The 27,844-nt window shown below is 46.7% G+C and overlaps 1 protein-coding gene across 1 annotated transcript in view; it reads right to left on the reverse strand.

Annotated features, from left to right (window-relative positions):
* LOC119389870 (uncharacterized) overlaps positions 1-27,844 on the reverse strand; it is a 297,565-nt gene that overhangs the window by 195,744 nt on the left and 73,977 nt on the right. Inside the window, exon 2 of the mRNA XM_037657277.2 lies at positions 7,899-8,081. Coding sequence (XP_037513205.1) covers positions 7,899-8,017 — 119 coding nt within the window. The 5' untranslated portion in view covers positions 8,018-8,081. The remainder of the gene's footprint in view (positions 1-7,898; positions 8,082-27,844) is intronic.

The raw sequence follows: 27,844 nt of genomic DNA on the forward strand, positions 1-27,844 counted from the left end.
AGAGGCTTCAAAGGCTTTTAGCTAGGGGATTACGCATATGTCTAGGAGTTCCACGAGCGGCTTCCAGTTCCCTTGTAATAGCAGAGACTCGCCAATCTCCCTTCACAGTCATGAGAAGTATAGAAACATGTCGGCATTTTTTTCGTCTTCAGACGCAACATAAAAACCACCCATTGGCTCTGGAGATATTACAAAGGAATAGAAGCCATGTTCATAAAGAAATTAAGGAAAGAGCCAGTATATTGCCAAGAAATGCATTTTTTAACTCTGACGTTGATTATCCTCCATGGCTACTTACGCTACCAAAGGTCGAAGTGTCAGTGGACGGCATAATCAGAAAAAATGACATGTTCATTCTAGCCGCCCAACAACTAGCGCTCTACCAGATATATATGCGATATCCGGACTACATACATGTCTATACAGATGGCTCCAGTGTACCAAAATCTTCAACTTCAGCATTTATTATACCGCACCTCAAGGTACAAGATTCATTTAAATTATCTCGCGTTACATCGTCTACAACAGCTGAACTATTCGCTATTCTAAGCGCTATAAAATTTATCAATTCTGTAAGAGATGCTCAGAAATGGGTAATTTTCAGTGATTCGCAGGCGGCACTAACATCACTCTGTAGCACAAAAGCAGAAACAATTAATAATAGTCTGATCTACGAGACACTTAAAGAGCTCACCAAGGCCGATCAAAAGCATCATGAAATAATGTTCCAGTGGATACCGGGACATTGCAACATTCCTGGCAATACAGCAGCTGATGAAGCAGCACGACAAGCACACCGCAAAAAAGATATCGTTTCTATCCCAATATCGAAAAATGAATTGCGAAGCATTTTAAAGACACAATCTTTCAATATGTGTAGAAATGCGTGGTTCGACGAAAATTCTAAAAGCTCCGATTTATATCATGTAGATCCACTTATCGAATTTGAAATTCCGTTGTCTTTAGACAGAAGTGTGGAAACTCTTATTCACCGATTAAGGCTAGGAACTGCCTACACCAAGCATTTTTTACACAAAATTGGCCGCGCTGAAACTCCTGAATGTGATTGTGGATTCGTAGATGAAGACATATATCACCTCCTTCTAGAATGCCCACAGCACGACGTACCAAGACGCCGACTTCAATCATCGTTAAAAACATTAGACCGCAGACCACTAAGTTTAAGGAAACTTTTGGGCCCGTGGCCAACAAGAGGCTTACAGAAGTGTGCTTTAAAAGCATTGAAAATTTTTCTTGAAGAGAGTGGCATCCTTGGCCATTACTAGCGCATTTAAGCTTTGTTTTGTATTAACGACAGAGTGTATATTTATGTGTGTTGACTATTTTTGTCTTGGATATGTTATGCAACAGGTGCTGTTTCTTTTTTTTAACATCACCGTGTGTACACATGTATGTGATTGTTGAATATGTTGTTTTGACTGTTATGTCTTGACTGTTACGCTAAGTTGTATATTGTATGTACTACGGGTTAATTGTGATTAGAAATGTGGACAATATGTACTTTATCTTTATGGACCCTATGTACTCCAAGAGCTAAGGAGTAGCCGGAGCCTTATTTGTGCGCCAACATATCCTTACATCATGTCAATAAAAAAAAAAAAAAAAAAAAGGTTATAAGCGAACAAATAGTCGGATTGTGGACGGCTAGTGTTACAACTCTCAGCTCTCCAGCACAACTATATTAGTAATTTCCAGCACCCCATCGCATGACTCAAGAGGTCAAAGTGTATCGCAATCGCGCTGCCACGTCGATGATTGCACAGCGTCTACCCAACCGACCGGTACATACGACTTATGAGGGGCAAGAGCCAACTGAACACGCTGTATGTACATATGAAGACAGTGACTTTCTGATGCGCGTCTTCGTTCGACGCATTCATTGAAGACAACGCGCTTGGCCTACACACGATGTACTATCGCGAGAAATATGAGTGGGCACACGGTGGCAAATACCGTCGAATCCGACATAGCGCGATTCGCGGCGGCAGCTGTCGAAAGAAAAAATGAAAAGGATGCCACGATTACGCTAACCGTTAGCACTTCCGCCTGGCAAAATACCGCTGTTAGCCCATTCTTCCGCGCGTTTTTGTGTGCGTAACACATAAAATCAAGATATAGAAAATAAGAGTAAGAAAAACAGCATAGCTCTTTGCTGCGCGTGAGTGCTACAACAGGCGCTACAATATCAGTCAGTTATTTGTGTCATACGTTACACGTGTAGTAAAAGCAGGCACGTGGCGGGAGTGACAACATTTCCCGGAAAAGTGCTGCCCCTTCGATTTTATATTTAACAGCACCAGAGTATCTACAGAATTGGGTTTCAGGCTATTTACCATGCGCTATCATTTTCCCGCTCATATTGCTCACGATAGCACAACGCGGACGTTCAAAGAAGCAGATCTGCGGTCGCGCCCCATATGCGTGCGATATTTGAAAGGAGAGCGCTGGCAGCATGGCTGGCAGTGACGCGCAGCACATGCATTAGTGGCCGCTAGAGCGCGCAACTGGTGGCGCCGTCGAGAACTCGCTTGCGCACGCCGTTCGAAGAGATGCGAGATTGCACTCGAGTTAAGGCGGCGGAGGAGCGGAGCAAGAAATCGAAGGCATTAATCTCTTCCCAAGGTAGCCCAGTTTCGAGCCGCTGGCGTTGAACACATTGCAAACACACCTTAATTTCTTTGTTTCTGTCTCCACGGGCTTATATACCGGGGAGCTTGGCCTGTGTACGTTATAAGTGATTAGGTGATATAAAATGGAAAAGGACGGATCCGCTTAATGAATGAAAAATCGGAGCTTCGGTTTAAGTAACAGCTTCGTTTGAAGGCGTTCGTATACTGGCCAGAGTTTGAGCCCTTCACGGGACGATCACTGCGGTGCGAGGACAAATAATTTATTCGATTCCGTTTATACAGAAGTGCGAAAACAAACGAGAGCACAGATAATGTGAACGAAAAAAAAAGAAAAAAAAAGAATAGACAGAGGGCGAGACCACGGAGACAAATCCTTAAAATTTTTTCAGCAGACTGAGAAAGCTTTTCGGCTCACAACTGGTTCTCGTCGGCGTTATGCCAACTTTCCTGACGTTAGGCCGACACGTAGCGTGGCTGGCAGGGGGGGGGGGGGTCTGTTATGACACGCTCAAAAACTTCAAAAGGTCAAACTTAGTCGGAATGCAGGCCATCACGAAGGCTTAAGGGCTCAGAATAATCCGTTCGTTCTAAATCACAAAGCGGTTACCAGTCAGCGTTCGAGAGGTTGGCAAGTAAATGCAACGTCACTCGCGGGATGAATCTATATGTCCCGTGACCTAAAATTAGATTTTTTTAAGATGATCTCGTCTGATCTTCTCAAATAACAGTAAGCGCCAATAGGAAGTAAGGAACTTGCGTAAAGAGTAAAATAAGAAAGTAAAGGAGGCACTTAAACGGCTTACTGTTTTAGAAAGCACCACGGCTGGTTTATTGTAGTGCTTAAAAAGGTTACGCTTATATCTTGTTGCTACACATATGGCGAAAAGTGGCAAAGGAGAGGCGAGTGTGCTGTAATAGTTATCAATTTCTAGTTGTTATTGGCAGTCATTTCTTTTGTGCCAATGACTAATTTGAAGTGGCGCGAAGGACTCGCATATATTTAGACAATTCATTATCTCTCTATAATTGCTTCCCAGACTGTTCGTGCACTTCATTCCGTATTCCGCACGTTACCACGCGTCTCAGACAGCTGGTTAACATCGCAATAATATGTAGTTAAAACTTCAAAGCTTTACTTAGAAGCGTCCCGTACGTGAATACGTTTCGACACGAAAGTAAACCAAGATGTTTCTTGCTAACGTCTTGTACTATAAATATTGCTCTTATTGTTCCTCATTACTTCTTCTACTTGATACTTCGCCTTTTTCTAAATTAATTAAGTCCTTCATATTTGTGCTCATAAGAGTTGCATGTGCATGCTTACTGCAGGGACACCTTATTAAAGAGGCAATCGGAAGCACGCGATATTCAAACGACAAGCGACGCGACAGACTGACCGTGTGACCTCGCGCGTGGAGCTTCCACATCCACCAGGAATTTATTCACACACCCCTAACATAACACCCGCTAAAACCAACTGCCACCACCCCAAAAGTATCTCGACCCCCCCCCCCCAAAAAAAAAAAAACAAAAAAAAAAAACGACAGGCCTGCGCGGATAGCGCAGCACAGTCACAGCGAAAGCTCGAAGAGCGGCATTTCTAGAGCCCGTTATAAACTCTCTTGTGGCTACTAACACAATACACTAGCAACGTATCCACTACGCCACAAGTCATAATTTTTGTGAAGTTGGGAAGCACCCACCACGACATTATTCGTCATTCTCCGGAGAAGCGAGATACCATCTGTAAGGCATTATGAGCAGTTTCTTGATGCGATGGCTGATGACGATGAAGAATTACGACTGAGCTTTTGTAATGGGTTGGAAGCTTTAGAGCACCCACTAATTACTTAATTCGCATTGTGTGACGCCCGGTCGTTATGTCACTCTCCCACCACGCTTTATAACATACACTAACGTGAGAAAGAGATAGAGAGAGGGAATTAACTTTATTGAGACCCTGAGGAAGTGGATCATGGGAGCCTTATGGGCTTCCTTGGCAACCAATAGAAGTGCACTTGCGAGGAACCCACTACGCTATAAATCATCATAATTTTTGTGAAGTAGAGAAGCAGCCACTATGCAATTTTTCGTCATTCTGCGGAGAACCGTGGTACCTGCTAAACACCTGTAAGCATAAGCGTGCGCAGGGTTCCCCTTCAGGGGGGGCGAAGGTTCGTCGCAGCGCCCCCCCCTCCCTATTATGTCAATGCATGCGGCTGCCTTTGCGCCCCTCTTCTCGCCCCCCCTACAATGTATAGGGCTGACTTTGCGCCCCCCCTTCTCGCCCCCCTTGCCCCCCCCCTGCGCACGCCTATGCCTGTAAGGCATTATGTGCACTTTGTTGATGCTGTGGCTGATGACGATGAAGAATTATGGCAGAGCCCTTTGTAATGGGTTGGAAGCATTCGACAACCTACTCGTTGCGCAATTCGCATTGTGTGACGCCTGGTTACAGAATTCGCGTTGTGTGACGCTGCGTTGTTGTTTTACTCTTCTACCACGCTAGATTACATATGTTAATGTGGTTCCTTCGGGACATGAAGCCGGTATAGGGTGTCTTTGCAACGCAGTTTCAAGCACCGGCATGGCCCTGAGGTAGGACACTGGGCTTCCACGCAGAGGGCCCAGGTTCGAACCTCGTTCCATCCTGGAAATATTTTCTTATTTTGTTTTTTTTTCTTATTTCGAGCGATAGTGGTTACGGACACCGGCGGCGGCGGGGGCGGCGGACAACTACGGCGCCAAAAACGGTCCTTGTTGTGATCTCATAACAGCTTTCGCTGTAAAAACTTATTTCACGCCAACCTACCTCGCTACCCTCTTACAGACAGGCACTCACCCACACACACCCGTGTTCTGATTGATTGATTGAGTGATTTATTTATTTATTCATTTATAGATAGATAGATAGATAGATAGATAGATAGATAGATAGATAGATAGATAGATAGATAGATAGATAGATAGATAGATAGATAGATAGATAGATAGATAGATAGATAGATTAGCCGACTGATTCCATGATTGATGCTGCTTATGTACCACTACTGCGTCATTACTGGAAGGAATGAGGAAGGCTTGCCCGTCGCGCTTTACAAATCCTAATGTTAAACTTCCGTTCTGTCAGTATTTCGCGTAGGGCGGCCACAAGCGGTTAACAGAGGAGCCTATCTGTTTCTTTTTAACGAACTACGAGCCGAACGCGCCTCGTAGTTCGTTACCCTGTATCGCAAGCAGTTCGTTTGACTGCGCGCAGCTTCGCATATTGCGTGGCGAGTGCGTGACGTTAACCGAGTCCGCTTAATGTCACTTTCCTTCGCCTATATAACAGCACTATAGGCGATCGTAATATCCGGGAAAGAAAAAAGGCGAGTCAACGACTCGCATAAATTAAGCCGTCCGTATGCGAGACACTTGTTGATCGTCCTTTTTTCCTGTCGCTTTCTCTTCGTCCCTGGGACTTATCGCGTAACCCGAGTCGACCGGACTTTATAAGCACGTCAGCGCACCGCTGCGCGCGGCCGTGACGTAAATGGAGTGGAACCTTTCCGATTTGTCTCCGCGGCTCAGCGGTCGCGCCTGCTTTGCGTTACGCTAATAGTGAAAGCACCGCTAGCGGACATGCTTTGCCTTCTTTAGAACGAAAGCGTTGCAGGTATGCAATGTGTTTGCGCAGCAGACTGTTAAGTAAGTCTCAGCGGAAGAAAAAATGAAATCAAGAACAAAGATACGCGAAAATAGAGCATAAAAAGGAAAGAGAAATAAATATCCGCGGGCGCCGAAATGTCGCCGATCAAGCAGGTTGAAGAGAATTATATATGTCGCTACTCGTTTCGGTGCGCCTTAGTTCATTTCCGCTCGTGTCACAATTACTACACCGCAGTTTAAAAAAAAAAAAATCAGCCAGTTGCACGCCGTGAATACCGTCATGTAAGCGCGCGAGTGTGTGCGATTGGCTAGCGAGATGACGCGGAGTCGTAAATTTGAAATACGACACCACGTGAACTTGAAATGCGCGCTTACACATTTCGAGCAACATCATCATCATCATCATTTCGAGAAGGAGCAGCATCATTTAGCATCAAAATCATTATTTCGTTTTACTTATTTCTGTATTCACTTCCCGTTCCGGTCACGTGACCTGCGTGACCGCTACTACTACTGCTACTACTACTGTTGCTACTCCTACTACTACTACTACTACTACTACTACTACTACTACTACTACTACAACTACTACTACTACTACTACTACTACTACTACTACTACTACTACTACTACTACTACTACTACTACTACTACTACGACAACGACGACGTCACAGGGTAGACTAAGAGAGCTTCGCTGCAAAGGTACAAATGCTGTCCGCTATGCATTCCTTCGCTTCATTGTCTGTTGACTTCGTTAGGTTGTATCTAACAACGAAACGAGAGCCCCTTGTTCCGTTCCCTTTATTTCGTGCTCATTTCCTTGTAGTGCTTACTGTCCCTGACTACTATAACAAGTCTCCTCTGCGAAACATTTGGTGTGGTCAATACGGGCACGTACCGGTTTGCAAGCTGCTCCATCCTGAGCTTATATAGTTAGTGACGCCTCGCAAGATCACCGGTATAGGATCACATTGCGTTCCGCTGAAATGCATCGTCGAAGATACTGACTTCACATCAACGAAACATTAGTTAGCATATAGACGGGAGTCCTGGATGTGTCCAGAAGTCGCTGTAACAAAGTCTCGCTTTTTTTTATTCTTCTTTTTTTTTTGTCAGAGCCAACACTTCGACAATGCGACTTTTTCTTCGTCGTGACGCGGTCACTGACATTACTGCCACCGCTCACCGCCCTATCTTAAAGACCGCGATTCCCTAATCGAATACCAGAGCGCTGAATTCATGCATGTCAGAGCAATGCCGGCCTCAGTGACCGTTTGTACTCCTGTGTGCGTGCAGTGCTCGTCTTCTTACTCTTTCTGGTCCCCATTCCATTATCCCCAGTGTAGGGTAGAAAACCGGACGCTCGTCTGGTTGAACTCTTTTCCTTTCCTATTCTTGCATTCTCTCTTTCTTTCACGAACTTAGTTGACAAGCCCCCTTGCGGGAAACGTCGGCTCTGTCTATATTACAGGTTTAAGGCTTCTCGTTCGTGTTGCAGGCAAGCTTCATCTGCGAACATTTGCGCTCTGTTGGTATACGAACGACTTTGAGGTTTTGCGTGCTGTACGGTGCAGCGAGTGCACATTCGCTTACCCGAGCTCCGGGCATGACTCGGTGAGCAGGACGACGCAGTCGAGGCATCCCTTGGCGGCTGCATAGTGCAGCGCCAGGGCTCCCGTTCGGGACTGCAGCGACGCCACGGTGGGCGCCATGGGGCTGGGGACGCCGTTGCCGCCCGAATGCAGCAACCAGCGGAGGACGCGCCAGCGACCGTGCCTGCAAGAAGGGACAACACATTTGTCTGTGAGGGAAACAACCCTTCAAAAGCTTTTGTTTTGTGTAGTCAAATACGAGCAAACAACACACGCACGCACGCACGCACGCACGCACGCGCGCGCACACACACACACACACACACACACACACACACACACACACACACACACACACACACACACACACACACACACACACACAGCAGCTCATGTGGTGTGGGGGGGGGGGGGGGGGGCGGCGGCTGCATTTTCGATGGAGGCGAAAATGTCTGATGCCTGTGTACTTAGATTTAGGTGAATGTTAAAGAACCCCAGGTGGTCGAAATTTCCGGAGACCTCCACTACGGCGTCTCTCATAATCATATCGTGGTTTTGGGACGTTAAACCCCAGCGAGATATTATTATTATATAATTATGGTTTTTTTTTTTGGGGGGGGGGGAGTCGTAAATGGGGGAGGCGGACAGTGGGGGACATAAAGCAGCGAGTCTAATTGCTTCGTTAAACTTCTAATAAGCTAGCAGCAATATATAGCTAAGCAAACAAATAGGACAATATCTATTTATATTGGTGCCTTTGTCGCTCAGGCGAATCTAATCACAACAGTCACAACAGTGCGTGTACAGTCAACAGGAAGCCTATTAGCAGTATGACATTTACAATACGAGAGAGGTGAAGAAGCGATAATCTACGCGACGCATCAAAAAAAGAAAAAGTGCGCTCAAGAAAAGCTTTTGGATGGATACCCCAAACTGAACGTGTACCTCGAAGGGAATTGCAACAGGCTGCAATACTGCGCGCTGCACAGACAGAATATAACAAGTTTTGCTATGTGGCACATCTCCCACGAACGCCGCTTCCTCGAGGCACACTTCTTTCCCGCCACTTTGGCGTAACGGTCACTCGAAACCAGATGTCGACCCAGCTGGCCTGCCCCGTTGGGTCTCGCAGCTTCCGATTAGGGCCTATCACACCAGGAACCGGAAGATAAACGCCTAATGGCGCCGAGGCCCAGTTGTGAGAAGCGGCACTTCTTATTGAACCACGGGGCCTCGATATCGAAAGTCGTGAGGTGATGATAAACAAATTGTGGACAGGCGTCCGCGTGCTTCGGCGTAACGAACATCCAAAAGCGAAGAAAAAAAAGAGCGCGTCGTCGCCAGCCGCTTCGTGGGCCCAAAGACCGGTCAGCCGTTCAGTCCGTTTTGCGGTTGGCCTGATAGCGAACGCAGCGCAACTTGTTCTTCGGCTCATTACGTAGTCAGGAATTCCGTATCGCGTTCTTAGAAAAATGATAACTCGATGCGGGGGAACAAGCAATGTGTACACGCTCTCGTATCAAAGCCTTCGTGTCTTCCTTAGGAATGCCTGCCCGTGACGCTTGCCACACTCTGTTGACGTGCTGTCGTGCTGTTCTGATGATGATGTATGGTGGTTATTTGCGCAAGGGCCAGTGGTGGCCAAAGAGCACCAGGACATAATATGGTGTGTGATCAATGATGGTGTATAGGGTAGCTGTGGAAAGGCCTTAAAATGCTGCGCACTAAACGGGCGTAAAATGCGTATAATAGTTAAAACAATGAAAGTGACGTGTAATGTATGCAATGGAATAAATGCTGCGACATGCATGAAATATACAAAAAGAGTGAAGCAACACTAGGCACTACTGCCTCACACGGACCCTTGTGAGCAAGGGGCCGGAGGTTTAGCGCATTAAAAACGTGGCACTTTCGCAGCAGAATCCTGCCGCAGAGGAATTGCTACAAATTTATGGGCAAATGTCGTGCTGTTCTCACGGGCACTTCCAATTGTTTGCGATGCAAGAAAACATTCTCGTCGGCAACGCGGCGTACCAGAGCATCTCGCGTCCGATAACAACTGCCGCAACTCGGTTGCCGCAATAAAGAGAGGCAAATAAATAAACGTAAAGAAAACGTCTCGTATCTGCATACGCGGCACCGAATACGAATCCGTATCGTGCCTACGCATCGAACCACAAACCTTAGTTTTCAATCGTGTTCTGAGAAGAAAGCTGCCCCGTTGAAGCAACCTTCTGTGCCCCCGAAGGTCGCAGTTCTTAGGCTCTCTTCTTAACGCGTAGATTTGGCCGTTTATACACGCGAAATAATACAAAAGCACGGCTTTATGCATTTATGCAAAACTGTTTTTGTTCAACATTTGCATAAGCCTTCTGATTTAGTATATGCTTGATAAACGAAAAGTTGTACCCACCATAAAATGTTGTGCTTATGTTAATTGATGACCTTGCTCAAAGGGCACTGCAAAGTGTGAGCTATGTAAGCTGTGACGTGCGCGCATGTTGTAGCTAGTGTGCAAGAGCAAGATAAATTATGTTACTTCTTAGAATACGCAGCAGTCGAGAGACAGGTAATTCGTTCGACGTGTTTCTGGAAATCATATGCACTCTGACAGATAAACTTCCTGGGGTTGCCTGTGCCGATGCTTGGCTCGGCAGCTCCGTCCAATTAAGTCGCACAACAATCCAGAAAACTGCAAACGTCCTCTTTTATATTACTGCACGCGTTGGCACACTGAATGCGTTACAGCAAAACCAGTATGCTCTAGTTTTTTTTTTCTTTTTTTGTGCAGAAACAGCGTAAGTGGGCCATGCAACTTGGTATCCCTAACCAGCGCTTCATAGTGCGGACTGCTCAGTCCGTATGCCTGTATGCACCTTGCGAGACTTTCTCTCGTGTCAACTTTCTCCGTCGATACGAACCCTGCACGCGGGGAGCATCAATTCGATATAGATACAACAGAAGATTATTTTAGCCTGGTGATCGTGCAAGCTCCGGACAAGTTGTACAGTTTTTGCAATGCCCGTATAGAGGTTTTAACGAATGAAGAAAATATCTATGTTAGACTACGCAGAATTCATGACTTCGATATAGGTGAAGGAAATTGTGCTGATATCTAGCAAGCTAGGTAACAAATTGCCGCCGCCGCGTTTAAAGGGGAGGGGGTGGGTTGGTGGTGCCATTAAAGGTAATCATCATCACTATGACTGTTGCCAAATGTGACGTGGAGAGGGCGCTCAATAACCACAAAAAAAAAAATATAGCCTCCCTCTATGAAAATCTCTCAACGTAAGGCTTGTACTATGCGTTACGAATAGGTAGTTGCATAAGCAAGTTTTTATGCACCAGAACTACGATATGATTATGAGGTACGCCGTGATGGGGGACTTCGGATTAATTTTTGACTTACACGAAGCTCTTTAACCTGCACCCAAATTTAAATACACGGGTTTTCTTGTACTCCGCCCAATACGAAATGGGGTCGCCGAGGTCGGGAATCGAACCCGCGCCCTCGAGCTTATCAGCGCAACAAGGAAGACGATGCGTTTACTGTGCGTGCCCCGCGAGAAAAAAAAACAAAATCACACCTTCAAGGTGTAATTGCTTTTTTTTAATCTGGCACAGCTTGGAGTATAAGAAATCCAAACACACGCACAGCGAAGGCAATACAGAACGACTTCAGAGAAGAACACGGTGGATGCACATTTCAGGGCGGAATCGAAGGTCCCTGGGCGCCGCTCTTTTTTCTGCCCGATACTCGTCTCTCCTTGACGCTCCCGGTACGATTTCGATCATCCTTGATCTTAGCCGCGGGCGCTGTTTTGTGCCTTTACAATTACATGCGTCCCCGCTGAGACTGCCGCTGTTGATGCCGCTCCCACAACTGTAAACGGCTTGCACATGTACAAGCCGTGCAACATGCGTGATACCCACTGCGAGGCCTGCGTATTTTTTGTATTCCGCGGGCGGACGCCCGCCATTATGATGGCTCGTCCCGACTTGGCTGCCCTGGCGTGCGCCGTACTGGAGGCCATCGCTTTTTTACCTCGTCGCTCTGAATATATTTCGTGACCTACATTACCTGGCTTTTGTACGCCAGCAACACCGTGTACTTAGATTTAGGTGCACGTTAAAGAACCCCAGGTGGTCGAAATTTCCGGAGCCCTCCACTACGGCGTCTCTCATAATCATATCGTGGTTTTGGGACGTTAAACCCCAGATATTATTATTATTATATTATTAGTACGCCAGCAACATATGGCTCGGTGTGTGTTGTAGTAAGCGGCAGTCACTGTGGGAGCGCCGCATATGCGCATGCGCTCTCCTTCCTGGAGAAATTGTGCTCGAGGTTTCCGTTCGCGTGCATCTTGATACCGTAGTTTTCCGCATCCCCTTCTTATGGGCTCTTGCTTTTCTCATCCGCTGTTGCCGCGAACGTTGCAATGCCGCGATAGGAATTGGTATGCGCGGGAATGCGGTAAACGTTGTACTGGCCGAGCGATGCTGTTTTTTTACGATGTAGTCCCCGTAACTATACGGGCCCAAATCATTCGACACCGATGCAGCAACTCGTAAGAGGGCGTGTCGATGACTGCGATGTCGTGCGCCGTCTACTAGTGCTACTCTTGAAGTTCAGAGTTCGAAGTTCACAGTTCTTTTATTGTGCATGATTATAAGGTTACAAGTGGGGATTATACACACATAGAGAGGGAAGTCCCTTGGTCAACAGACTGTACAGGGGACCTCCCGTTATCAATGAATAACGTAAGTAAACGCAGAGCAGCGAAATGCAAGCAAACAAGACGCCGTACTAAATGAGTCACTAACATTGTCAAATGTCTTACACAAAGGAATTTTTACCCTTCCTTGTCGGATCAGAAAATATCAATTCGGTAAATTGACTGGTGCGTGTTGTACAACATTCGAGTACAGGGAAAGCTTTAAAGCTGTGCTTAGAAGCCCCCGATTAAGTTCTATTTGCTTGAACCTATATCTGCTACACTTTCGCCGGTCCTGAAGAAGGCTATAGGCACTGATCCGCAAGCTGATCAACATCCTGGATTGTACGAGTGTGTTGGCCACAACAGCGTCTAACACAACAGCGGGATCAGTACGATCGCAGGTGAACAGTTTCAACATCTGATGAGACAATACAACAGTCGCAGCAGTGATGCAGTGGGGTGAAAGCAAAAAGCCACTAAGGCTTGACGACATATAGCGACGTTCAACACATAGCAACAGTAACGTAAGATCATAAGTCCTTATACAATATCAAAACATGCCTTTGATGATTGGCGTGCAACCCACCCCCCCAAGAAAGAAAGAAAGAAAGAAAGAAAGAAAGAAAGAAAGAAAGAAAGAAAGAAAGAAAGAAAGAAAGAAAGAAAGAAAGAAAGAAAGAAAGAAAGAAAGAAAGAAAGAAAGAAAGAAAGAAAGAAAGAAAGAAAGAAAGAAAGAAAGAAAGAAAGAAAGAAAGAAAGAAAGAAAAATAGTTAGATGTGGGATAACTGGTTACTTCCCCACATTAAGTTCACGTCAGTCTTAACGTGAGCGAGAAACCTACGGGACACCGCGTAAGTTTCTTCCAAATAACTAGGCTCAAATGTTGTGTGTACTTAACTAGAACAGGTTAACGAAAAAAAATATGTACAAGAACGAACGTCGTAAACGTTCACTGCGCCAATTCGCTAGGTGAGTTTTTGAGAGCGAGAAGGGACGCAAGGTTGACCACGCAGGGGTGTGTCAAGCCCGGTTCCCCGATAATAACCATGCAAGCTTCCAGCACGCGCTAAGCCCTGCCCAACTACTACGCATACGCTAATACTAGAGCTCCATCAAATTCAATTAAACGCCGGCAGTTCTGCGAAGCGAAGTACAGTTATATTCATAAGCACCACTTAAACAAGAAACATGAAAGAAAAAATAAACAGGCTTAACAGTATAAAACTCTTATCAGGATGGTGCCGGGTATAATTTGCGTCCCTCCGTCAAAAGGAAACTGATTCAGCCTTGGAACCAAGAACCCTGTTTGGAAGCAATCCAGAGCAACATTACGTCATTCAAATCCGGCACGTTTGCATGCAATGGAAACAGCCACGGCAGTAAAGCGTTACGATTGTGCTTTCTTAAACAGCGTTATCTGCGTTATCTCCATAGCGGTGGCTAATGGCGTATAGGCAAGCCAGTCCTCTGTTTGTGTGCGTCGAGCAATCGGAATACCTTATAAGAAGCGCGTAGCAGAAGCGACCTTTACCGCGGCGAGCTCCCGGAATTGTCTTTGCCAAGTATATATACAGAGAAAAACCTGCTATCTCTATCTTTACAGAGGCGTACTTCGATGAGGCGCAGCCTTCGATTTTACTCTCCTGCTGCGAAAACAATCGTCGAAGAATCTTCCCCTCGCTACATCAAAATTCAACGTATGCGTGCAAGGTCTCCAGAAGAAAGCACCGGTCTGAATTGCTTCGCATCTATAGCGTCGCAGTGGGCATAGCGAGATCAATAGTGTTGGCACGAGGCGTGCTCGATTAAGCGGCTGTAAAACGGCTGACAAATTCCAACCTTGCTTCGAGTACCTCACGCTACAGGAATCGTGGTGTATTGAAATAATCCGCTTTTGAGCGGCCACAATTCTTTTTTTTTCTTTACTTCCTTTTCATTTGCCAAGCGTTCATGGTATTGTCAGTCCAGGTTTCGTTCCTGGTATCTGCTATAGCCCACGCTTTTGGTGACGGAAAATTAGCGTCGCGTTCATCCTTCGGGGATGATTGGCAACGCTAGTGCAATTAAGAGTCTATCTTATTACAATGAGTGTGCAGTCAGTGACACGTTTTGTACGTTACGATGACTGCTATTAAGAGTGACACATGCCCAGTGACTGCGGGTGAAAAAGGTTCGATTTGGACATAACTATAGATTCCAGCGAGTTTGTGAAGTAGCCTAATAAATAAAAAAGATTGTTGGGGTTTTACGTCACAACACCGTAGTGGAGGGCTCCGAAAATTTCGACCACCAGGGGTTCTTAATCTAAGTACTCGGGCCTCTAGCATTTCGCCTCCATCGAAAATACAGCCGCCGCGGCCGGGATTCGATCCCGCGACCTCTTGGCGGGTGGTAATCCTGATAAGACAAGCAGCGGATGACGATAGTTTCCTGGAGCACAGGGCATGCCCATCTATATGGGACTAAGAAAAAAGTCTGGTCCGTATTGTCCAACATCACGACTGGCTTGCACCTGGTCCAGCAAACACATCTTATTCTATTTTGTTCTCGCAAATGCTGATTAAGACATAGCAGCCTTTCCGGCCTTCCATCTGTCTTTCTTTTCCTCCGAGCTATCTCGCGTGCACGCTAAGGAGCAAATAGCGAAAGTATGGAGCGAATAATTGCAGTGCTCGGCGACACTGCCGCGAGTTCGTGCAAGAAGCAAGTTTCCGGGACTTCCGGCTTCAGTGCGTTTTTTTTTTTTTTTTCGAGCCCCATCCCCATAAAGTCGGCCGGGGAAGTTGTTGGCGATGACTGATAGACGGCACTGCCGCGGAAAAGAAAGATCTGGCGTGGCGGAAGTCGTGCAAGGAGGCAGTGCGTTGTAGTAACACTGCGGTTTACGCCCATTGCGGAAACCACGCTTTGTAATAAAGCTGAGAGTCCTGGAGAGGTGTTCTCCCATTGTACATAATGTACGCGCACCCCCTTCCAGCATAGGTGTTGCGTGGGCCGCGCTGCTTTGCATACGTGAACGCACGCGTGGTGCGCCCCTTCGCAAAAAACTGTGTGGTCTCGCGAGGCGCCTATCGGTCTACATTGTGGTTGCGCGCGTGTGTGAAACAGCTGCATCAGACATGCATGCGTGCCAAGGCGTAGGCGGGAAAAAAAAATGAACTGTTCCTTTCGTCGGAGACGTCCGCTTCGAACCAAATGGAACGGTGCGCCTTCGCTACAAAGGCAGCCACTGTCCTGTAGGAGCTGAGAAAAATGCTAAGATTGTTTCGTTTAGTAATAACTTTCGTAGTCGCAAAAGTTATCGTTATGAAGGAGAGCCTCCACTCACTGACCGTCTTAAATATTTGGCGCGTTCTTTTGTCCGGGCCTCACTAGTTCCAAGGAAACCCTTTCTTCGCGCGTTGTAAGAACTCCGGGTATTATACTGCTATTAACTTCCGCATTTGTTATAACAACAACTGTCACACTCCACTACACAGCTCCATACATCAGTCGAACGATGAAGAGAAAGACAGAGAGAAACCTTCACGGTTCAGGGTTAGATCCATCATCCACAGCAAATTGTTGCGCCATCTAACCCAAAAAAGCCGCATAGAGCCGAATATGTCCACCCTTTCCGAGCATCACGCTCAGCGCAAGTTGCGCGATCTAGTCGATTCATCTAGTTGATTCCCTAGATGGCCTAGCAATACTGGGCGCGCCGTTTCGTAATGCCACTTGAATTTCGTGCAGTCACTGCTACAGGTATTAAGACGAAAGTGATTATGACCTTTTCCTCCCATAGCAGATATAGACGATGGTCTTTCCCACGCAAAGCGCGAATACCAGCAGCTAGACCAGCGAGACGCAAACGAAGACCCACCGCTGCGCGGGCGCAACGCATCGGACGTCGCCATACAAGCAAATGTGAAACGCGCAAACAGGAATAGAAGAAATAAAGAAAATAATAACGATATCGGTTGTTCTCTGAGACGACGGCACTCTCGTCTTACACCCAACTGCGGCGCACGTTAAACGAGTCCCTCGCTTTCTCTTAATGCTGTGCATAGCTTACACTGAGCAGCACGTGCGCCTATTCTCGGTTCTGGCCATAGAAAGGCGAACAAGCGCAATTTTAAGCCATATAGCGAGATCGGATCAGCATTCGGGCTAACCACCGCAGTGAATGCGCTGCACACGATACAGCCCATGACTGGTCTCTCTCTTTATCTCTCTCTCTCTGTCACACACAAACACACACACACACACACACACACACACACACACACACACACACACACACACCACACACACACACACACACACGCACGCACGCACGCACGCACGCACGCACGCGCACGCATACACACACACACACACACACACACACACACACACACACACACACACACACACACACACACACACACACGCAATTTCTCCTATCTTCCACTGACAGAAAACCGATCGTTCATAACCAGAGGCATATATGGACAGGCGTCGTCTAGACACACGAACGCCAAGCCACGCGTGTCACAACGCCTCGCACATTGTAAGACAAGAAAAAAGTATGGCCGTCACTCCCACCTTCGAATACCTCCTTAACCCTTTTTTCTTTGTTTATCGTTGCTCCGCAGCTGTGATCAAAAGACGCACGGGCTAACACCCCAAGAGCATATAAGATACTTCCGAAACACTGCACTCGTTCAGAGCCACGCCTATTAATCTCATCATCTTAGCAGTTTTTTTTTTTTTTTTCTGAGTGTGCCATAAAGCTAGGCGCCTCGCTGCTTCCCTTCAATCGCTTTGAAAAACGCCGCTAACGCCCGACATTTATACGCTCCTTCTAAAACATATCCGGATTCGTCTTACTCTCTGGCGTCTTTCTTCACAGGTATCACACTCGTCAGAGCAGTATCCATCAGGACAGTTCGCAGCGCGCAAGCGGGAAGGATCGAGAGAGACGACTGCTCGAAGGAGACGAAGACGCCCGACTATACGACGCCACGCGTCGGGCGTGCCTGACGAGAACAAAGACAGCGTACACGCCTTCGCGGTAAAAACCCGCCGACGTCGACGACCTCTAACCTCTTCTTTTTCTTCCCTGCGGCTGCGACGGATTTCCGAGGCACACAAGAAGGCGGGCGACTTGAGACAAAAGAACGCCGCAAGGTCGAGGTCACCGTGCCATCAACTGTCGTCGCGTGCTCTTCGTGGTTCGTCGTCCCGCCGCAGACGACTTGGAGCGTCGCGTAAACAAGTTTCCGGCAGTGAGCCGCCCCAAAAAGAAGCGCGACAGTCGAAGACGCTAATAGAGCTCTAAGATGACAGTTTGGACATGTTGGTCGCTTCTTGTGTAAAAGCGCGCAAGCCTCTCCTCCGTCCTGGTCCTGCACCCTTTTAGTTCTACGCTAGTAGAACACGTCCTAACATGTAGGTAAGACAAGACAGATGTGTCATATATCTATAGCATGCTTTTTAATGTCGGGGCGCGCCCGAGCTATAACGCGACATTGCGAATATTTCGTGACCACCTCCCCTTGAATGAGTCATAGCATGAAGTATTTTGTTTCCGCCACTCTCAGGATCCACACCGACACGTCAGTCGTTTCTTTTGTGTCATTCGCCAATGGGAGTCAACTGTGGTGCTAATGGTGACTCCAGCACGCGCAATTAGTGTTGATGATAGTGCGTCACAGTTTTCGGGGTGTGGACGTCACATGTCAATCGTTTCTTTGTGTTATTCGCCAACTGGAGTCAAGTAGACGGGGTGGGGGGGGGGGGGGGGGGGGGTGGCACTGGGGCTAATGGTGACTCCGACACGCGCAATTAACGTTGATGACAATGCGTCAAGTTCTTGGGGTGTGGATGTCACAGCAGCTGTCTCGGTCAGGAGAGCCACCGAGAAGGTTTGTTGAAACTCTGTGTCGAGCTCAGCGTTCATGTGTCAAGTGGGCCAAATGATCTTCCGCTGCACGTGTATTTATATATGTGATAATTAGAACGGAATGAATACGTGTTCTTGTGGGCGTGCTTTGGTGGATGGAATTTCTGTTTTTCGCTTCTCTGCTATTTTTCTCGCGTCCTATTTTATGCACCAACCTCGTTCCCGTAAAGTTACCGTTTTTGTATTCATTACTGGCGGTTATGCTTCAATTTATTGTACTTAATGATAATAGGAAGGCTTCGTTCTTTTTGTTTGTTCGTTATAGCCTCCAACGATTCCGATATTGCGTCGAACAAGCTTTTAACAGCAGCTACTTAATGCAAAATGTTTGACTATTTGACTACATTACACACAATATTTCTATTGCTGTTGTTCTACGTGCTTCACAAACATGATCAGTACTGGCAGGCATGTACTCTTGACTGTGTGTAGTCACGTGATTTGAGCTTTGTTTTCAAACTAAAAGCCAACTGAAGAACAGTGTTCCTTCTGTGATGCTTCATTAACAGATGTACAGTGACAGATACTGCTGTTACAGAACAGTTTTGCGATGGCGGACAGTGGTAATGCATTATCGGTGGATACGGCAGGCTAAAGGTATGCGGGCGTCAAAGTCTCTAAAGGTCTGCATAGCACACAACGCACCTTCTGTAATGAGGTCGAAGCCACGACAATGCCTGCTCATTATGGCTGTCACTAATCTTCGCTGCACATCCTCCCGATTGGTCAGTCACGTGATTTGCTCGAGATGCGTTCTTGTTGTCGATGGTGATGCTGTCGTCGTTGTTGTTCTCGCTGAGTGTCAACGTTCGTCGTTGTTGTTGTCACCGCTGAGTGTCAAAACACAATCATATGACGGGAAGCACAACTATAATGGCAGAGAATGTTAACTGTAGGAGATGAACATGAATTGCCTGAGAAATCGGCGTTAAAAACATAGCTAAATCTATAGCAGTCAGGTTATGACGCAAGTTGCACGTTTTCAATGGATTTTCGGGGAGTTAGCAGGGGGCCTTGTTCATTTTGAACGACTTTCGAAACTAGCACCGCTCTTTATATTCTGCGCGGTGAGACTTGCAGGGAAATTGCGCTGCTGTTCCAGTTTCTCTCTTTACCGAAAGGTTGTCGTAGATGCAGATAACGGTTGTCGGACTTTCGCTCGAGCCAAACCACCGAAGTGAAAACTTATTATCGAGGAGTACTATACTTTCCAACCTCTCAACTTGATTCATTCCAGAGTCGACCCCACCTATAGCCGTTGCCTATACTGGGCTTCAACAGCCTTCGACACACATTTATCTCCGCAGCGCGGTTTGAAAAAGAGACGCCTCGCTTCGGCGTCGCGCATTTGTATTCCACAGTACCCGCCACGCAGTTCACTTACTGCGAGGCAAAGCAGGGAGTCACGTTCTTTCGCGGCGCTGCCTTTCCACTTGCGGCGCAAACTAATTCATTTCTAAAGAGGCAGCAAACCGTGCAACTGCTTTCGTTTGACAAGCTTTCTTTCTTTCTTTCTTTCTTTCTTTCTTTCTTTCTTTCTTTCTTTCTTTCTTTCTTTCTTTCTTTCTTTCTTTCTTTCTTTCTTTCTTTCTTTCTTTCTTTTCTTTCTTTCTTTCTTTCTTTCTTTCTTTCTTTCTTTCTCCATGGTCACGCCTGCACCCATACATGTATATTTCGCTAGAGCTAGCTTCGTACGGGCTTCCAGCGACTAACTGGTCTGATTGGAGAGCCTGTTACAATTAGGTATTTTCGGAATAGTTTAATTGGTTAGCAGAGATACGAACTATGCAAGACAGATGCGGCTAAGGAGAGGCTGACCAACACTGCAGTTACAGGGCGTGTGGCGCAAACAGTGCGTGACCGCGGTAGCTCGAAATAGCGCGAACGTGACAGATCGGTCGTACGGCGATAAATAAAAGAAAATGAGAAAGTTAACAGGGCGACTGTTTTTGCCAGCAACGCTCGAACAAGCCACGATGCGCTCGCAAAATAACCATACTTTATCGAGAACTACGTGTACGTATAATAAGGCGCTTCGGGATTCGAGGAAGCGGCCAGCGCCGATTATAGCCGAATGAAGCCACCACAGCCCGCGTTCGTGGCTCCCGCGTTTTGCACCCTCTTGTAGCGCACGACGAATTCTTCGCAACGCTCGATTTGCGGCGCTTTGCTGCGTACGGATATGTAAGTCTAATCAAAGCGAAAGAAACGTACAGTGGCCTTTCTTTTTGCCTAGCCCGCGCGCACACTGGCTAAACGTTAGAGGAGCTATATACAAGGCGATCGCGATGGGTGTAGGAAAAAGAAAAAAAACTTCGCGAGGCCGCGACGTGGTTCGAAGAAAGTTTCGTGAGATGCGCTTTCTTTCATGATTCAACAGAGCAGACTTCGGCGATTCCCGAGGTTCTAAGACTGTTCACTGTGCCAGAATCAGTGGCTGAATGCACAGCGCTCTTATTTGGTAAAGTGATACCTGCCATTGGACGCCGGCGCCTTTCGCTAACGAATGTCGGGCATCACGACATGCTGAAGCAAGGAAGGAATGAAGAAACAGACGGAATGACAGAGAGGTTAGCCAGTTCCTAGACCAGCTGGCTACACTGCGCTGAGGAACGGGGGAATGAAAGAGAATAGAAAATAGGACGCTATGAAAAAAAGAAGTAAAGTAAAAGGGAAGTAGATTACGACTATTTTTAAAGTCTGTCTCTAAGACCAGTTGTCCTCAAAAAACGCGACAACGCACGCTTTCAACGCCTTCTGTGCTGAGGACGAACTCGGCCAGCACTCCAGGACCTTTTCTTCCGACAAAGGGCGATTATCAAATATGCCTAACGAATTGGAAAGTTCTTGTCTTGGCGCACTGGAAACGGGGACACTCACAGTGAGACGTGCTGAAATTTTGGTTAAGGCCAGCGGGGTCCTAGACTAATACTGCGTGAGTATATCTATAGGTGACGACGATGTGTACTGTTTTCCTCGGTGAACAAGGAACCCGATCGCATTTCCGAAATGTCGACCCATTAGACGACTTCTTCGGTGACCAGTGAGTAACTAAACCGAATAATCTCATGCCTGACCACGTAGACGAACTTTCGTCGAACTCCTTCATTACGCTGGACTTGGGTTCCAACGGTACTAGTGACGCGTTTGTAGTGCTTGTAGATTGTTACTTCCCGACGGAGTACGACGACAGAGAAGGAAGAACTTCTCATCGCGTGGCGCAGCGTGTATTGACTGTCGGCACATCCGCACCCAGACTGCCTGCATCTTCTATTCTGAGAGGCACCTGACCGAGGGCGTTTTTATATACGGACAGTCCTTCGCCCTGCGCAAGAGTTCACCTGCCGTTTGATTGCCGCGGTGTATGAACGGAGCAGATGCGGGCGCATCGGTTGAGTTGTATCGATTGTGGTGTGGTATATATACTGGCTGCATCGTAACGACCGTGAGAAGGATCGAGGCAATAATACGTGCTCATTTCGTGCGATCTATGTGGCTGTACTGCAGGGAACTCTTATACGACATCCCGCATACGGAATGACTGTGGAGGCATGCGGCCATTTATTACGTGGCACTGGCCCGGTGTTAATGTGGGAACGTTTCGTCGAAGTTATAGTTTTCGTTATCGTATCTCACGAAGTGTCAGTGTTAACAACAATAATTGTCGGGGTTTTATGACCCAAATCCACAATATGATTATGAGGGACTCCGTATAGTGGATGGCTCCGGAAACTTTGACCATCTGGTGTTCTTTAACGTGCACCTAAATCTATGTACGCGGGCCTCAGGCATTTCGCCTCCATCGACACGCGGCCGCCACCGGCCAGGATTCGATACCGCAGCCTTAGGGTCAGCAGTCGAGCACCATAACCACTAGGCCACCGTGGCGAGTGTCAGTGCTGCAAACGCTGAGATGCTCGCAAGGAATCAATTGAAGAAAATATTTGCGCGACTCCGATTAGAGGAAAGAAAGTGATGAATCATCTCAAGTTCCGAAAAGAGCTCAATAACTTTTTGTTTGACAAAAGCTGTCGGAGGCTATTTGTGCATGTGCGTATGAAAAATCGAGTGCGACTGGTTATCATGCTCGCTCAGAACCTTCTGCAGCTTAACACTGGAGATTTGGAGACCCGTGTGTGTCTATGTCATGCTCTTCAATAGTGGGCCACTGAAGTGTAAATTGCCGGAATAGTAAAGTGAAAAATTAAAACAGTGCATGATTGCTCAATGATCGTTACATGTTTGATATGAATGTCATCGATTGTAGTCGATCAGTGAACGAAGGGAAGAATAAGAGCAAATTTGCAATTTCAGATTTAAAGTCCGAAGCATGTGTATGTTTTACACTTCACACGCCAAGAATTTTAGGCTATTAATCCCTAATTTGGGCTACTTTTACGACCGCTAATTTTTACCACTACTGCCAGGTTGAGTCACCTCCGACTTTAAATGCGATACATTCTGTCTATGTAGTACATAACCAAAAAATTGACCACCACTAATGTTGGTTTCAACATTTTGAAACGACACAAAGGTGTGTGTATGTGTATTTGCAACGCCTCCTCTATTTATTTTTTTATAGAGGAGGCGCTGGTATTTGCGTATATTAAAGGAGGTATTTTGGATTAATATTAATAACCCGTGTTCTGCAACGTCTGAACAAATCTTTGCGAACAAACTTTTTTTTATGCCTCACCGGGTTCATAAAAAGTCATCGAACTCACCTAAACTGCAAAGAACCGCACGGGGTGGCCGTTATTTATTTATTTATTTATTTATTTATTTATTTATTTATTTATTTATTTATTTATTTATTTATCGACAAGAAATGCTGTAAAACGCTCTAAAACTTTGCTTCGTGGCTATCCTCAGCGAATGGCACTTTCACGAATAATAATAATAATAATAATAATAATAATAATAATAATAATAATAATAATAATAATAATAATAATAATAATAATAATAATAATAGTAATAAAGCGGGGTGCCATTGACCTTCCGCTGTCTCTGTATTCGGCCTTGAGGCATTGAATTCAATCAGTTGCGGGTACACAGTATACACACGAAAACGCTAACTGTTCATTATTGGTGCTCATTTACAAATGAGCAGCCTTTCTTGGCGCTAGGAAAATAAAATATACAAGCTATTGCGACATCACAGAAGAAAAAACGCCAGGCCCGCGCTAAAACCGCAGCACAGTCACAGCGAAAGCTGGAAGAGCGGCGTTTTCTAGAGCCCGTTAAGCTCTCTTGGGGCTACAATACAAGTACACTAGAAAGGTACCCACTACGCCATAAATCACAATTTTTGTGAAGTTTGGAAGCACCTACTAAGCCATTATTCGTCATTCTGCGGAGAAGTGAGGCACCAACTACACGTCTGTAAGGCATTATGTGCAGTTTGTTCACGCGACGACTGATGACGATGAAGAATTATGGCTCAGCCCTTTGTAATGGGTTGGAATCTTTAAACGGCCCACCAGTTATGTAATTTGCATTGGGTGACGCCCGGTCGCTATTTCCCTCTCCCGTCATGCTGTATAACATACGTTGACGTGGGAAAGAGACGGGGGGGGGGGGGGGGGGGGGAGCGAAGAACTTTACTGAGACCCCGAGGAAATGGATCATACGCTTATGGGCTTCCTTGGCAACCAATACAAGTGCACTTGCGAGGAACCCACTACGCTATAATCATTGTAATTTTACTGAGACCCAGAGGAAGTCTATCATGCGCTTATGGGCTTCCTTGGCAACCAATCCAAGTGCACTTGCGAGGAACCCACTACGCTATAAATAATTGTAATTTTTGAGAAGTAGGCCAGCAGGCACTCTGCCATTTTTTGTCATTCTACGGAGAGCGTTGGTACCTGCTAACCCATGTAAGGCATTATGCGCACTTTGTTGATGCTATGCCTGATGATGAAGAATTATGGCAGGGTCCTTTGTAATGGGTTGGAGCATTCAACAACCTGCTCGTTGCGCAATTGCATTGTGTGACGCCTGGTTACAGAATTCGCGTTGTGCTACGCTTGGTGCTTATTTTACTCTTCTACCACGCTATATTGCATATGCTAATGTGGTTCCTTCCCGACATGAAGCCTGTATAGGACCTTTTAGCAAAGCAGTTTCAAGCACCGGCATGGCTCAGAGGTTGAATGCTGGGCTCCCACGCAGAGGACCCAGGTTCGAACCTCGTTCCATCCTGGCATTTTTTTCTTATTTAGTTTTTTTTCTTATTTCGAGCGATACTGGTTACGGACACCGGCGGCGGCGGCGGCGGCGGACAACTACGGCGCCAAAAACGGCCGGTGAAATGATCTCATAACAGCTTTCGCTGTAAAAAAATGATAACGACGGTACAGTTTTCGACCCGAACTGTCCCAGTTCGATAATCTACTTTCTCCCGCCAGTAAATAACCAGATTAGTCGCTTTTTACTAATGGTCTGTACAGTCGTACAAGCGAGTGAACTCCGCAAACTCTATTTATAAACGCAATTTGCGATCGCTGACCCAGTCGCGTACGACACATGCAATACAGCGTAGAAACGAGCAACGCGATCCCCAACGCACCAGGTGGCGTCCGAAAACCCACCACTTGTTCTGTAAGTACACACCAGGGAGAACGCAAGTAAACGCCGCTCTCGTTACACAACGAAGCACATACCCTCGGTGATCCACTTCGCAGCGCGCGCGCGCGGTACGCAAATGAAGGGACCTTGATCCTCGGGCGCTTCGCGGTAGGGGGTGCAGCAAATGTGGTCCCGAGTTAGGCCTAAGTGATGCGCCTCTCACTGAGGCGTCGGCTTACGGTGTAAGCGAGAACCCTGACCCGCGCGTGCAGTGCCCACACACACACCAGGGGGAGGTACGCGGCAAAACCTGTCGCAATCGACGCAAGAATCACATCAATCAAGCATGCCCGGCCTGCTCGCCTGCCTCGTGATCACACACATTATGCACGCCTACAGACGTCGTCGACACCAAGAGAACAAAGCGAACGCGTAGACCACTTATGCGGGCGGAGCGAGCCACGGAGAAAAATTCCGTTGCGAGGCGTACCGCAAAGTGGTCGTTGATTCGGTGATTCATTTGTCGTTTATGCGAGCGTTATACGTATCATACCGCAGTATACAACTCTCCCCGCGCGTCCACCATGAGAATGCAGCTACGCGCTGGCATCTAGTACAGTTTATTGTCGCTCGCGGATCGTATACGGCTCTTCACGCAGCAATCTCTGTCTCACTCTCACCTGATAAGACGTAGAACACCTCCCGTTTCTTGTCATTAGGAGTCGCGCACCAGGCTCAGCCATCGAGATGGCTGCCGGGAAGGTTCGGCAAACCGCTATACCCGAAGATGACGCGTAGTATGTACTACGTACGCGCCTTATATAGTAAAAGAGTGGTTTCGCGTTGCTGTTATGCTACAGAGGCTATGCGCAAACACGATGATTACGGAGAGGCACGAAAATTGCATACCGCGCGTCTTCTTCCACTTGGTTCCTTGTCCAGTGGTCTCGACTAAACTAGATAGCAGCGAAAGGTATAGACAGACCTACGTCTGTGGAGGGACGTACCTATAAGTAAAGAGAGTGATGGCGTCTAATTCGAGAACAGTCGTGTGTATCAAAGAGCCGCAGAAGCATGGGCGGGAGCGTTATGAAGCCCAGCAAGGGCGGCAACCCGAAGCACCGTATTAGAAACACAATAACAGGAGGCGATTCTTTGTTAGAAAGCCGCGGTTTTTCCTTAGGACCAACGTGGCGTTATGGAAGGTTCGAGAGTATATCGGTTCTGCTTTACGTTTGCTTGTTTTTTGCCCCCTCGGCAAACCTGTATATCGGGAATGAGCCAGTGTGACCAGTGACCAAGGCCTTGCGGCACGGCATGTTTAGAAATAACGACGAAGAAGGTACGAAGAATGGTGAGGCCAGAAACCGAGATCGGTACACCAGATACGATGCCTGGTGACACTGCCTGGCCACAGTACGGATCGAAAGTGGTGCCGTCATCCGCTCGTCTCTATATATGACGTCAGATGACAGGATCATAGCACTTATTCGACGTGCACATAGACCTTTGTTAGGATGACATAAACTTCAGATAGTTGGTAGTAATCCATCACAAACGCTAAGAAGTACAACACACGAGACATTTGTCTTCTTCTCTCACCTTATGTCCGTGAAATAACGACCTTTGCTACATTCGTTATTTGGCGTGCGCGCACGCACGTTTCGTGCACCTGTTAATCGATTTCGTTCCTTTCGCATGCGTGTTTCTGGTCGTTTCATTGTAAGTTGGCAGAGTGGTCTCATAGAATTCGTCTTCGCTGACCTTCGCAAATGTGCCGTTACAGCAGTGAGAGCGCTGACTACGGATGCACCTTTCTGGCAATAGATCATGACTTCCTGGTTTGCAAAGAATCTAGTTTCACGGCTATACGTAGACGAAGGTCGAGTAGGCTACCACATGCCATCAATATTAAAAGAGAGGGAGAACAAGAAGAGACGCGAGTAATCAGTTGATGAATCGTGCCCATGGAAGCGTCAGGATTCACAATTGATTTTCTGTCTCAGAGACCTCTTGCATGCTTATGATTAATACTGCAGCGACACCTAGATCGTCCAGTCTCCCCTTAGTCATTGCGGCCTAGGTTTACCATCTACCATTTTCCTCTATTATGCTGTTCTCATTCTGTAGACCAGGGTGTAGCCGTCTCCTGCTGGGGGCTGCGGGTAAGGTGGAACGAATGACCACGGCAGCGTTCGATCGATCCTTATCGCATGCTTGGCGCCAGTGTTCGCTCGTCATCAGTTACAACGTCATCAAATCTGCAGCACCTGTTGTGAAGTTCCGCCTGGTAATAACTCATTATGAAAGAAAAGAATCGGGGGCCGTATTGAAAAGCTTCCCATTCGTAAGTTCGCTATGCTATTGGCCAGCCGGCTTACAATACGTCAGACATTACAATTTGCTGAAAATTTCTCTTACGGGCAATTCTAAGGTCAGGTGTCACTGATAACGCAAGGTAACTTAACGTCATAGATAGATAGATAGATAGATAGATAGATAGATAGATAGATAGATAGATAGATAGATAGATAGATAGATAGATAGATAGATAGATAGATAGATAGATAGATAGATAGATAGATAGATAGATAGATAGATAGATAGATAGATAGATAGATAGATAGATAGATAGATAGATAGATAGATAGATAGATAGATAGATAGATAGATAGATTAGTAGAATGTCAAAAACGGGCCCCCAGATCTTTAGCATTGGCGTGTAG

This window comes from Rhipicephalus sanguineus, chromosome 4 (genome assembly GCF_013339695.2).
Source record: "Rhipicephalus sanguineus isolate Rsan-2018 chromosome 4, BIME_Rsan_1.4, whole genome shotgun sequence".
Lineage (NCBI taxonomy): Eukaryota > Metazoa > Arthropoda > Arachnida > Ixodida > Ixodidae > Rhipicephalus > Rhipicephalus sanguineus.